This window comes from Haemaphysalis longicornis, unplaced genomic scaffold (genome assembly GCF_048455015.1).
Source record: "Haemaphysalis longicornis isolate Haplotype H1 unplaced genomic scaffold, Haemaphysalis longicornis Haplotype H1 scaffold_10, whole genome shotgun sequence".
Classification (NCBI taxonomy): Eukaryota; Metazoa; Arthropoda; class Arachnida; order Ixodida; family Ixodidae; genus Haemaphysalis; species Haemaphysalis longicornis.
This window is the reverse complement of record NW_027526204.1, coordinates 37,942,272-37,955,747: the sequence shown is the minus strand read 5'-3', so window position 1 is coordinate 37,955,747 and position 13,476 is coordinate 37,942,272. Positions and strand designations below refer to the sequence as shown.

Below are 13,476 nucleotides of genomic sequence, written 5' to 3'. Positions count from 1 at the left end.
TGCAGGGGGTTAACCGTGAACCACTTTTCGATACATGGGGCCAAAGGGGACAGGGACTAGAAAATAGAAAAGACACAACACAAGAGCGCTCTTTAGTTGTGTCTTCTGTTTTTTTTTTTTGCGCAGAACTGTACATAACGTAATAGGGCGAACGAGGCCCGGCAAAGGAGGCCCGGGAATTTTTCTACCGGATATGCTGCGAAAATTTATTTTAGCAATTTTGAGTCGAGAAGTGACACTCGGTAAAAAAATATTTCTGGCGAAACATTTTTTTTTGTCCTTACACTGGCCTCCAAATACCTGCAAAAGACGTAAAAAGTAATACCTTTTAAAAATGTTTCTGAAGGAGACATTACAAGTTGCGATCGCTTGTAATCACCTCTTGGCAAAAAAAGTTTTAAAACGCATCACCTTTTATGTCTTTTGAAGATCTTCGAAGGCCACTGTAAGGCCAAAAAAAAATTGTTTCGCCAAAAATATTTTACCGAGTTTCACTTTGAATATTGCATTCACCATGGTTCATAGTATTTGAAAATATAAAGATTACAGCTTTATGACTAACGCTGTTCTGTCTACTGTTCCCCCCAAAATGACCAATTATCTCTAATTATCTTGCGAACTAACTCAGCTCAAAAGTGCTAAAATAAATTTTGGAAGCATACCCGGAAGATTAAAATTTGCCAAGTCTCCTTTGGCATGGAGTCACCCAATACTAACAGGTCAGTCAATTACCTTACTAAATCATCTGCCCATGGGCACTTTCACAACGGCTGTACATTGAGTAACTCTCGGTGTACCGCACATTCCAGCCGCGTTCAGCTTGAGATGAGGCCACAGAGATGTCCGGTCCGTGTCAAACGTCGTCGTCGTCGAAGGGCTGCAGCTCCAGCTCCAAAAAGTCCGCCAGCGGCGCCGGCGGCAGCGGCCGCTGTTCCCGTCGCGGGTGTGCGCGCTTCCGGTGCCTGTCGAGGTGGTGCTTGTGCACGAAGCAGCGGTCGCAGTGGCTGCACGCAAACGGCCGCTCGCCCGTGTGGCCGCGCAGATGCCGGACTATGTGCGCCCGCCGCTCGGTGTGGTAGGTGCACAGGTTGCACTGGTAGGTGCGCGTGTCGCCGCGGCTGCCGCTGCGCGATGAGGACTCCATGTAGCCCAGCTCGCCGCTGACGCCACCTTCTCCTGCGAGCAGAGAACGGTCGGCAGCGGATTGAGGGGGGTGCAATCGCTTTCTGGAACAGCCGCCGATAATGCGTGCAATCTACCATCACCTCCCAATCGTCCCTCTAAAATCCTGCGTGGAATGATCGAGCCCTGACAGAATTTTGATTTTGAGCTTGCAGTGCAGAGACCCAGGTGGAGGCTTTTTTTAGAGAGGGCTGTTATCGGCTACTGGTCACTAAGCACTGCTGAATGCGTCGCCAACTGCCGGAAAGAGGCAACGAGACGTGAATAAGTAGGGTGAAAACAAAACCGCCGGTAGTGATGGGACATTACAAAACAACGATGAAGTTGAATTATGAATCTCCTAGGATTATTCAATCAACTTAGTGTCCAGGACAAGCAGGACACGTTCTCAGTTTCGTTCCTCGATTTGCACACAGTGACACCTCTGCTTTTTTTTGCTTTTTTTTTGCACAAAAAGTGCATTCAAGTCCCCGCCGATTTTGTGACGGCAAATCTGATGGCACAGCCTCGTCTACTAGGCAGTATGTACTGAACTGCAGGCATGTCTAACCTATGTAGCCACACGTGAACAAGAAAAGACACTAATCATAAACTGGGCGGAAAATAACAATTTTTCATAAGGTGGCCACAGAGGGTGCGTGCAGTTATCACGCCAGTTATCACGCCATGCAAGCTGAACTGAGCATCTTTTTTTTCACTAAACAGCAAAACTTAAAATGTTGTGCAGGTTTAATTTACGATTCAGTCACAAAAAAAGAGTGAAAAATTTGTTTCATTCTCTCTTCAATGGAGTATCATTCGAAACTTTATATTTGCAAAACAGGCTGTAACTACAAACCCTTCTCAATAGTCATCACACACGAGAAAACTTCAGTAACGATTTCCAATGGAGCACAAACATGCCGCAATATAGTGAACCATTTTCTCATTACAAAATGAATACGTCGTTTAGTGGAAGCCAGGAACTTGCAGAACACTTTCTTCCCAAACTTCCAGAACATGAAAAACAAAGAGGAAAAACCACAATCAGAGCAGCAGCAATATTCAGTCAGTCATCACTGATAACACAACACTCTGTGTAATAAACTAACACTTCAAAGAAGGTGGACTGGTGTCAATACAACACATAGACATTTTTTTAAAAAAGCGCACCAGGCTACACCAAGTTTTTACACCAAGTGTGGGCTCTTGCTTCCACCGTACACCTTATTAGGTTTGTTTGTATCGCTTTCAACGTTACACTTGTTAATTCCTCAGAAGGTCATGAAAAATGAAATTCTGGAGAATCCTAAATGATAAAAGAAACCACTGGGACAAGGCAAGAAAAAAAGACCCTCGTAGAAATCTCGCACAGAAGGCCACTGTTTTCATTCTTGAAGTCCTAAGGCTGGAACAGAAAAAAAAATACGCAGTAAGTCCGCTTTTAAATACACTCAAAGCAGTACACTATGCATCAAACCACTTCTAGCAGACATGTCAGAGCACACTGCAAGTCAATTGGAATTGTACAAAAAAAAAATATATGAAGTGATAAAAAAAGGCGCAGTGCATATTTTTAGAGTCAATGGCAACTTCGCATTATTTCTTGACAATGCAGCCCGAGTGACGGAGACTGACATATGTGTGTCGACCAGTCATTATGTGCTCAGAGGAGCGAGCTATCTGTCCCAATGATTCACCACTAGTGAATAAAAGAACAGTTTACCGCACGCATTATTGAAAGATTTTTTCCCTCTTTCATAGACACATGGGAAGACTAACGTAAATAGAGGTAAGCATACCAAATAAGTCCCCTAAGATAGGTGCAAACACTATCAGCAAATTCTTCCTAGAAAAACCATCAGGAAGGAAACCAATAACAGTTTTTCATTATGGGGGGCACACTATGATATAGGGGAAAGGCACATTGCGGCATGACATACTCACACACAAAGAAAAAAAATTTTGGAAGTACTATAACCTACTAGCGAATTTCGTGTCTCGGGCTTTCCCGCAAAGCTGCGGTGTTCCGCGGGAAAGCGGACTTGCAGGCACCACGTAAAGTTCCTGCACAGACCTTTGCCGAGAAGTGCTGCCTCAAACAGAGTCAGTGATTGCCACCACAAACACAGCGACCTAGAAAGGGGTGACCATTTCTCTCTCGAAAGCCGAGCCATACTTTTGGGACGTGTTTGCCACTGCATCGTGTTTGCGTCCATTTCTTCGCTTCCGGTTCTTCGTCCCTTGGCGCAAATAACTTGAACAGACAAATTTGGCGAGATTTCTTGCCACACTTTCCCCGGAATAAGAGTTCTCAGTGGCTGGCGCGCATCCGTACTGCTTACGCACGGGCTAGGCACTAGGACTAGGCCCCTACTGTGGGGACCCGAGTTGAATTCCCAACGAACTCAAATCCGCTTTTTATTTGCCTTTTGCAGCAGCGGCTATGTCAGCAGTTTAGAATTAACAAACAACAAGTTAATGGTTATCTTTTTTGTTTTGTTTTAAGGACTCAATCCGAGACTGAATGAAAGCATGCTCATATTAAACAAAACCACAAAGAGTACTACAGGCAAGTAAGACACAGTTGACAAGCAAGGCTGGTAACATAAGTCAGTGGCATAACATTTCTGCTCCAACTTGCATGTCTACATTGATATACAGACGCAAAAGATTCTGACATAACTCTCCCAGCACCAGTGGAGAAGATTAATATTCTGCAGTGCTACCGTCCAGGTGGTTAAGAATCTCCTCCAGTTGCTCCCGGAAGACTGACACACAGCATTGAACTTTTTTCTAACTTTCCTTGTCAGCACTGTCTTCTACTCGCTGTCTCACTTTTGGAAATTCTACGGCAAAGTCTGAATCCACACTTGCCATCTTCATCTTGAAGCCATCTTCGTTATGTAATGGGCGTTGCACTTCAAGTTAGTTCCGACACCTTTTTTTGACAGCAGTAGCGTTTGTGGCATTTCATTGTCCATAGCACTCTCTGAATATTCACGTATCTTATTGTACGGTACACGTTTTGGACACTTTACGGTACACGTTTTGGACACACCAACGCAGACCTAACCCTCAAACTCAGTCAAAAAAATAAAACAGGAAACTAACAATTGTTTTAACAATTTTCAGCCGAGGCTAGTTCTTGTCAAGCATTGAAAAAAACCACAACAGTCTATCTCCAAGGTTGGAAAAGGCATTTTCTTGTTACTATTATTGAAGGCACAAGTGTGTTAGAACTAAACTAAGCCAACACAACAACGCGCTGAATCCTGCTCTGCTAAAACAAAAATTTCTCAAATTTTACGGACCAACGTGCTTAAGATACACCTGGCTATGACGCATGCTGCAGTGGGTGGCTCTGGATTAATTCTGACCACCTGGGTATCTTTAAGATGCTGTGAAATCTCAACGCACAGGCGTTTTCACTTTTCGCCTCCATCAGAGAAGCAGCTATGGCAGCGGTGATCAAAGCCGCATCCTTGGGTCCAGTAGCACAACGCCTTAGCCACTGAACCGCCGCAGCGGGTGTCAGCTGACATGGCTGAACCTCTGTAGTGGTTTACCATGCGAAAATTTCTACTATCAATTACGTCTAAAACTACTTCAACTTGAGCATCGTTTGCATGTCTGCACCTTTTCAACGTTTAACAAGATTTAAAAGGAGAATAAAAACATACAATTCTGCTTCATTTGAAAGGCTGACACATCAAATAGTGGTGTAAACTTCAGGCAATTAAGCCGGATTATAGAACAATCACCCCGCCTGAGTGACAGGCCGCCATTGTCGACAAAGGATGCTGTCAATAATTCCTTTTTTTTCCCCCACCACTTCAACGCGTGATGGAGTTTGCACACTGATAATTCTTTTTGGCACCTTCCTACAGGCACCAAAGCTGATGTCTAACAACAAATATGAAAGGTTACCAATGCAGTGATTTTTTTTAAGAGAAAAGAATTTTTATACAATGCCAGAGTTGAGTGGGTTACCAAAGCGAGTTATCTACTACTTCTTTCAAGTAGAAAACAGGCATACGGTGTCCTGATGGTCCCTTCACAACTCTACCCACCGCAATGGCTCTTCAGCAAAGGCCCACAGCTAAACACAAAGTTGTGGGTTCGATTTCTTGCCGTAGTTCTGACACAGCTGAAACACGAGTACACCCACACATTCTCTATTTTTTCCCCTTTTCTCCTTTCTTTTTACACAGTCGGGCTTGCAAGGCAGAGCCAACAAAAACGAATCTTCCACGGAGCTACCGTGTGCAAGGCTAGATCCCCTCTTACAAGAGACTGCCGGGTATCAACAGTCTTGAAAAGTTTAGAGGTTAAAAACAAGCCGCACGCCCCCGCCGCTCCCGCTTTGAAGCACCAGACCTTCACTTTCGGCCAAGCGGGATTCAAAATCTGAACACCACACGTTACCAGGGAGGAATTTTCTCCGGGAACACCGCTCGATGTCCGCGCAATGCCTGTCATCACCGAAGCGCTGTTTCCAACTTCTAAGCACAGGAGACAGGCGGAAACACACCCGCCACCCACATAAACGTCGCCTCTCGCTTGTAGACACACCGACACAGCTGTCCGCACTTGGCGCACCTGGTTTGATGCCAACCGAACCCGGCAGTGCCACGCCAAACTATGACGATGATAAACCGCACCGAGAAGTTCAAGGGTGGTTAGTGAAAAGTGCAAGTGCGTTGCGACGAAAACCGCCGGAAACGGCGCAAACGGAGCGCACGCAGAACTACAACAGCGCGGACGTGGAGGCGGCCATTTTGCTGCTCGCGATGACGCTGGGACTTGGTGACGAAGCGACAAGTGGCCGCTTTTATTTGGTTTCCTGTCAAGGGCGGTACTTGGGCAGCTCCGGGGCATTCCGAAACTGCTCTAATGATAAGTTACGGAGAGTAGAACCATGGAGTTTCATATTGTATGAAACGTATATTATCTCTATGTATGAAACTCTACGAGTAGAGCAGAGAGAAAGATTAAAATCGGGTGAAACCAATTACACAATCCCCCCCACGAGGACATTTTGAAACGAGGAGGAGGAGGTAGCCTTTATTGTGGCAGGAAGACTACGTCAAGTGGGGGTAGGGGAAGTAGACGTAATTAAAATCGGGTGAAACCAATCCCAAAATGCCCCGTGGCGGACGTTTTGAAAGTTGCTTCATGAATTTTAGAGTTCGGGTGTGTTCTATTCTGGGTTGTCCGTTTGCTATTGTCGGTTTGCTTTGCCTAAGAACCATATGCCCTCACCCTTTATTGAGAGCCAATGGCTCTAAATTGGAGGCGGAGCTGTTTATCTTTGTGGCTGAGCCAGCTGCATTTCTTGTGCACCTGCAGCGGCCGGGATCCAATTGCCCCTAAACACACTAGTACAAAGCTTGCTCTCTTTATTGTGTGTTGTGATGAATAGGGTGATTCTATCCCTTGTAATGGGTGATCCACTAATGCTAAAATTCCGGAACATATTTGTTCCGGAAGTTTAGCATTAGTGGATTAGTGGAAGTTGAGCATTAGTGGAAATTTAGCATTAGTGGGTAATAGTTTTGCGTTTTGGGGAAATATATCTTTCCCCAAAACGCAAAACTATTACCCGGCTGACTGCTGAATGAAAGATCATTAGGCCTCAATTCAGCAAGCTGCTATAATATATACAGATGCTTCTGAACGTGATAAAAAATACAGAATAGGCTCCCCATATTCTGTGCTGAATTCTAGGTATTGTCTTGGCAGTACGAAAGTTGGGCAAATCGATATCGCCTCCAATCATAACTTCACATATCCTCATCGTATACCCAGCCCTTCCTTCCCCTGAAGACTCTCCTCTCCTACAAACCTTATGATCACTTCCGCCACCCCGTATTAATGAAGTTCATCTTTGAGTTTCGCTACATGCGGGGACACTTTGAACGATGCAGGAGACTCACTAGTAAGGATATCAGCCTTTGCGCCACTTATAAACGTTTCTTTTATAACTACTGCAATTTATCGTAGATTGATGAAGTTTCAAGGGCATCAAACATCAATTTTATTGCTTTCGAAGGATTTCTGCCATCTACACTTCTCATGAAAACCTTCCTGGTGCCCTTTACGATGACCTATAGAAGGCTATTATAGGTCTTCGTTGTCGTGTACCCCATTAGAATAAATTTCTACACAGGTTCATCTGGTGTAAATATCGCTGTGCAGAACTGCAATGAAGACGAGTCTTCTTACACTCCGGTTTTACGTGTCGACGATTTTGAAGCCTCAGACGTCACCTCCTTCAGCTGCAGTTTCGTAGTCTGGGGATAGCCTTATCAATGCCGGACCTTTTATATCTGGGGAGTTCAGCCGCGGGTTTCTGCCGCCGGGATGTTTGCTGTGCTCTCCGGTGCAGCGTTAAAATTTTTATGAATTTGCAAAACATTTCCATTCCTTCAATTTCTTCGAAAGTATGCAATTCTGCAGACTTTTCTTTTCTTGTATTTTATCATTAATGTTTTATTTTATCGCACCCACCCCCAAGGCATAAAAACAACTCTCAAATCCCTCTAAAATATTTTCCCGGAGTATCGAAATTAGGTAAGAATCCTCTTTCTTCATATAACCAGTGATGTTTTGCCCGATCCTCTGATTGGTATGCACCAATAACATAGGAACAGCAGCAGCAGCAGCAACTATAGTGCCGTCGTCCACTCAGATGCTATGACAGGGTTGCTGAATGCCGCTCGTCTATTCTTCAGTTCTGAAGAGAAGCCCGTCCACATAAATTCGAGCAAAAAGTGCTGGCTGTCACCTTGAAGGAGAAAAGGCTGGCTTGCATCACTTTATTTTTTCAAGCATCAATTTGTTGACATTTCCAACTGCTTCCAAATAGCTGCGTATTGTTCTTACTCTTCTTTCGTTGTTTCGAACTTCCATTATAATTCGAACAGAGATGAGATCCTCTTGCGGTTAGAATTAACGAGCTTCTCTTGTATACATCTAAAAAGACACTAAAGTAAGCAAAAAGGCTAAGACGTCAGTGCGCAATTATACAAATACACCGACCGTCTTGGTTACAGTATGACAGGCTGCGCTCTTGTGTACTGCACAGTGACGCAGTGTACTTTTCTGTTTGCGGTAGTGCTTTATTATACAGACGTACTGCTTGATAATAAAATTCAGTTCGATGCAGCGCCTGTCCTCGTCATTCACGGTCTCCGTCTAGTTTTTGCTGTGCTGAACGGTGGTTTAGCGTGGAGCACTAACCAACTCGTACCCATACATTGTCAAGTTGTAAGTGGTGTTTCAAGAATTAGAAAAGTGTCCGATTCTTTGATGGCGTATCTCCACTGAGATACACGCCGCACGGGATGAGTGACTGGTGTTACTTCGCCCTATAGCTGTCGGATGATCATTTATCCGTGCGGTCCTTTGGTTTGTGGAATTTCAGGATGCAGATGATCGTGACCAGCTTGTTTTTGGATGCATAGTTGATGGTCAGTGTTAGTGCACTGATTTTTGTGATTCCGGAAAGCGGTTAGGGATATCAGAAAATTTATTACACGGGCTTTAGCAGTCCAGCGATGATTCGAAAATAAGACGGCAGTGTCAAGACGATCATGTAAAATTGTCTGTCGTTCTCAGCGGTGAAGCGGCTTCTTTAAAGGCTGTGTCTAATAGCATCCTCGATTAACCGCACCGGTGCACACCGGGGCACACCGGTGCGCCTTTTCATCCTCGATAAACCGCACCGGTGTGCACCGTCCGTCCTCGATAAACCGGAGTGCACCGTCGCGGGGCAATTTTTGGTTGCACCGCCGCGCACCGAGAGAGTCGACGGTGCGCCGGCGTGCAGTCCCGAGATGCATCGCGGACGATGCCGGCGAAGGAGCTTCCTCCGCCGTCTGCTGTAGCGACGGCGCATCGCCGCACTCGTGTCAAGGCGGACGGAGCTGTGTATTGTTGCTGACAAGGATGGCGTGCTTGTGAATTCATCGGGAAACGATGCGACAGTCTCCTAACGGGCGGTAACAACGGCCAGTGATTGTAAATGAGGACGCGAACTTTGTGTACTTCAAAGACGGCTGCATGCATTGCCGCATTGCCAGAAAGTTGGGGAGTGACATTCGTTTCGTTCGATCGAATTATCATGAACTGTTACCGGAGTGCCTAGACGATGAAGACCTACTTGTTTTGCTGTAACAGAAGGGCGGAACAAAACAGGCACTCGCATTATGGCTCAAACGAAGATTGGAAGCAGCTTGTATGTAGCTGTTTAGTGGAAGCGGTGGCGGTACGTTGTTCCGCATGTGTGACGGATTTAAGTTGTGCGCGTTCGAATCATTGGCCTTCAATAAATACCACTTTCAAATAGCGCTGTGTCTCATTACAGTGCTGTATTGTTACTTGTGAACGTTTTTATGAGTTGATTTCTTAGATTAAGAGATGGCGCCTGGGTAGAACCGCCCCGTTTGTCCTCGATCAACGCTCCGTGCCGGTACGCACCGTCGTGGGGCACTGTGCACCGCGCCGGTTTTGGGGGCAACACCGGTGCGTGTTTATCGAGGACGCTATAAAGTGCCGTCAGACGGCATAATAAACAGTCCACTATATCGACGTCCACGGCCGTTCGGTAACAAAATTGGCGTGTCTGACGCTACATTCCTCTAGATAACGTGAACCTAGGCAGCCTAACCTAAACATAACAACATGACGTAACGCACACGAAGAAAGCATTTATAACGCCACTAACCTAATCCACAAAAAATATAGTTCAATTTAAAGATGAAAAAAAAAAACGAGGCAAGAGCCGGTCTCGAACCGCCGTCTTATAACGGCCGAGGCTTTGGCTGGTACTATGTATAAGGGGAGGAACGGCTGGAAACGCTGATTGGTTAACAGAAATCAACGCTCAAAAGGCGATCCGTCTCCCTAGGCGACCCAGGGTGCCTAGGGAACCAAAAAAGGTCCCCAGAGAGGTCCCTGGCCGTACGGCGGCGCCACCAAGGTGCGCCACCGCGCTGCGGCCGCGGCCGACCGGCCGAGCCTGCCGGTTCATTCATTCGGCTCCGGTGCTTGCGGCGGGCGGGTGCACGACGTGCTGCTCGCCGGTGCCCATTTTTTTGGCGCGAAAATTGCTTTGTCATCGCCCGTCGGAACGAAATCGTGGTTCTGCAGGAAACGCACAACAATCTCAAGGTAAGCAGTACATATTCCCGGCAAAAGGGTTTTGCCCCCTTTCTTCTTATTATTTTTTTTTCAGCTGCAGCAGGTGCACGACATGCTGCTCGCCAGTGCCCCTTTTTTGGCGCGAAAGCCCATCGGAACGAAATTATGGTTCTGCCGGAAACGCAACAATCTCCAGGTAAGCAGTACATATTCCCGTCGAAAGGGTTTTGCTTTCATGTGTTTTGCTTTTTTTTTTCAGCTGCAGCAAAACGTGCCACCCCATGGCACGCCGTGATGGTTTTCGCGCGCTGAGCCTGAGCCGCAAGGACGGAGGTAAAGTAAAGCCTGCGCAGCAGCGATCTGCTAAAAAATGGACGTTGCGCGTGGACCTGGTGGCGGTGATCTTTTGTTCTTTTCCAGGTGTAGCACGTGGCGTTCCATCGGCGGCCTTAGGGGACCGCAAAAGTCTAAAAACCTAGGACGGAGGTAAAGTAAAGCCTGCGCAGCAACGATCTGGTTAAAATGGACGTTGTGCGTGGACCTGGTGGCGGTGATCTCTTGTTCTTTGCAGGGTGGTGTTCCATCGGCGGCTGCAGGGGACCGCCAGAATCTAAAAACCAAGTACGGAGGTAAAGTAAAGCCTGCGCAGCAACGATCTGCTTAAAAATGGACGTTGTGCGTGGACCTGGTGGCGGTGATTTTTTGTTCTTTTCCAGGTGTAGCACGTGGCGTTCCATCGGCGGCCTTAGGGGACCGCAAAAATCTAAAAACCAAGGTAAGGCACGCTATGCTGCTGCAAACTGACCATGGCATTGTGAACGAAGTTTTTTTTTTTTGCGTGGAGCTGGTCGCGGTGATAATTCTTCTTTTCAAGGTATAGCACGTGGCGTTCCCCGAGCAGCCCCAGCAAAGGACCGCAAAAATCCGAAAACCAAGTTAAGCCACACAGCAGCCCGTGCTGCTGGAAGCTCTCTTGTGTGTACACAATATTGTTTTTGTTTTATTGCTTTCCTTCCCTTTCAAGGTGCCACCTGGAGTACGGCTATCACCCCAGCAACTGGTATTACGCACAACAAAATTCTGGAAAGCAGGCTGAAAACTGGCGATTTAGGCAAAGTGGCACTTTTGTTTGGCGTGACCACAGAAAAGTCTGCGGTGTCGTCGTCCAGCGTGGCAAAATTTGAACCTGAAGGAAATCTGCAACAATTTCAAGCTAGGTAGCAGGCAGATAAAAGCCGGTGATTTACGTAAAGTGACACCTCCTTTTGACGCGTTCACAGAACAAAAATTTGCTTTGTTTTTGTCCGTCGAGTAAAAATAATTGCGTATCACGAGAATTGGCATAATATGAGTCGGAATGAATTTTTGTGTTTGCTTGTTTGGTGTACTTGAGAACAATAAATCTGTCAAGTGCTTATCTGTGGTCTTTTCTTCGTGGTATGATAAACCCCACTGGGCGTTTATATGTTCCACATATAATTATGACCACCAAAAGGGGCAGTTCACTCCCGCAAGAACTTATGAGCTGCTGCAATGCTTTTTTTTTGCCTAATTTAATCTTATCAACAAACTAGCTATTGCGCTTCCGTTTCTATCCCATAGCCCCCGGCCAGCTCTATATGGGGTAAACATGTCAGGGAAAAATAATTCCAGCTGCACTTTATTCTGGCACAGAAGGATGGAGGCAGGCATGCTGTTACCGTGTGAACTTCATGCTAGCATTATGGCAGAGCTATCAAATGAAACTAGATGCCCCACTGCAATAATGCAATCACTTGGTGGCTTGCAACTTCACCTAGTCCCTGTGGTGTCCCGAACAGAGCACAAAAACGTAGCTGGCAAGCCCCCCCCCCCGCCTTTTATTTAAATTATTTTCTTGTTTAATAAGAGGTCATTGAACATGTCGAACCTAAAACATCTTGGTGCACACAACCTAGCGGTACTTCAGTCGCAACACGTGCCTGATCGTGCAAAGCGCATGCCACACAAGCTCATAGCATGTGGTTGTTGCATTGACGACTTAAACACAAATCCTTGGAGTTAATTTAGCCATCTGTGATGAATGCAGAATTGGCAATGTTTCATAGCACTGTTTGACATGAAATTTGCAAGCTTCGTGTTATAACGAGTCTTTTTGGGAAGCTTGCCATTAAATGACCTGCCATCAGATACAAAGATGCATGACTGAGTATGCTAATAACTGCAGAGGAGCATTTCTAGCCAAAATGCTTGCACCTGCCCCTATAACCTCACACCTCTTTTTTTGTTGTCATTAGTTTTTAACACTGAGTAGTAGACACCCGCCTTCATGTGTTGTGTTTTCATTCCTGCTGGCACATTGCCAGGCACCGTGCCCCAACAAGGGCAGATAAATGTTATCTTGCACACTCCAAAAAGGCCAACCTGGCACATTCACTGGCTCCACTGTCCAAATGCGATAAGAAGTGAATGCTAAGCATCAATGGAAATTTACCCGCCGCAGTGGCTAAGGCGTTGCGCAGCTGAGCACGAGGTCATGGGTTCGATTCCCGGCCGCCGCCGCCGCTTTTCTGATGGAGGCAAAAAGCAAAAATGCCCGTGTGCACGAGATTTCGGCGCACGTTCAAAATCCCCAGGTGGTCAAAATTAATCCGGAGCCCTTCACTACGGCATGCCTCATCGCCTGTGTTGCGTCGGCGCATTAAACCCTTCAATCAATCAAATCCATAGAAATTTTTTGCGGTATCACAAATTGGCTTTCTTGAACATTCACGGTTGAGCACTACCTGCTGTTGGATGGTACTTTTAACAAAGATAATGTTGATGCATACTGAAACAAAATGCTCCAGTTCTGCTGTAATTATTGAACAAGTAAAAGGAGTTTTGGGTGATACAGAACGCCCAGGCTGACATATCTTGTCACTGACAGTACAGTAGGCTCTCACTAACTAGAAGTCACTTAATTGGAAGTAATGTGCTGGTTCCGGCAATTTTACATGCACTTCAACGGAAGAAATTGCTTGATAATTTGAAGCTAGAACCCATTATATTAGTTAATTGGAAGTTATATAGAATAGAAACATCAAGGTGACGGTCATTTCTCGATATAAAACCATTTTCAAGTGTCGAAACAGCGCCCTAATTGTTCTCTACTGATGTCGGTGCCATCACAACTAAGGTAGTGCACTG

At 45.9% G+C, this 13,476-nt stretch overlaps 1 protein-coding gene across 1 annotated transcript; it reads right to left on the bottom strand.

Annotated features, from left to right (window-relative positions):
* Positions 1 to 802: 802 nt before the first annotated feature.
* On the bottom strand, positions 803 to 5,912 carry LOC144158383 (zinc finger and BTB domain-containing protein 8A.1-B-like). Its single transcript, XM_077689249.1, has 2 exons — positions 5,590 to 5,912; positions 803 to 1,176 (listed from the first exon to the last, which is right to left on the bottom strand). Exon 2 carries the CDS (start codon positions 1,142 to 1,144, stop codon positions 854 to 856), a length of 291 nt encoding a protein of 96 aa, XP_077545375.1. The 5' UTR covers positions 1,145 to 1,176; positions 5,590 to 5,912; the 3' UTR covers positions 803 to 853.
* Positions 5,913 to 13,476: the final 7,564 nt, after the last annotated feature.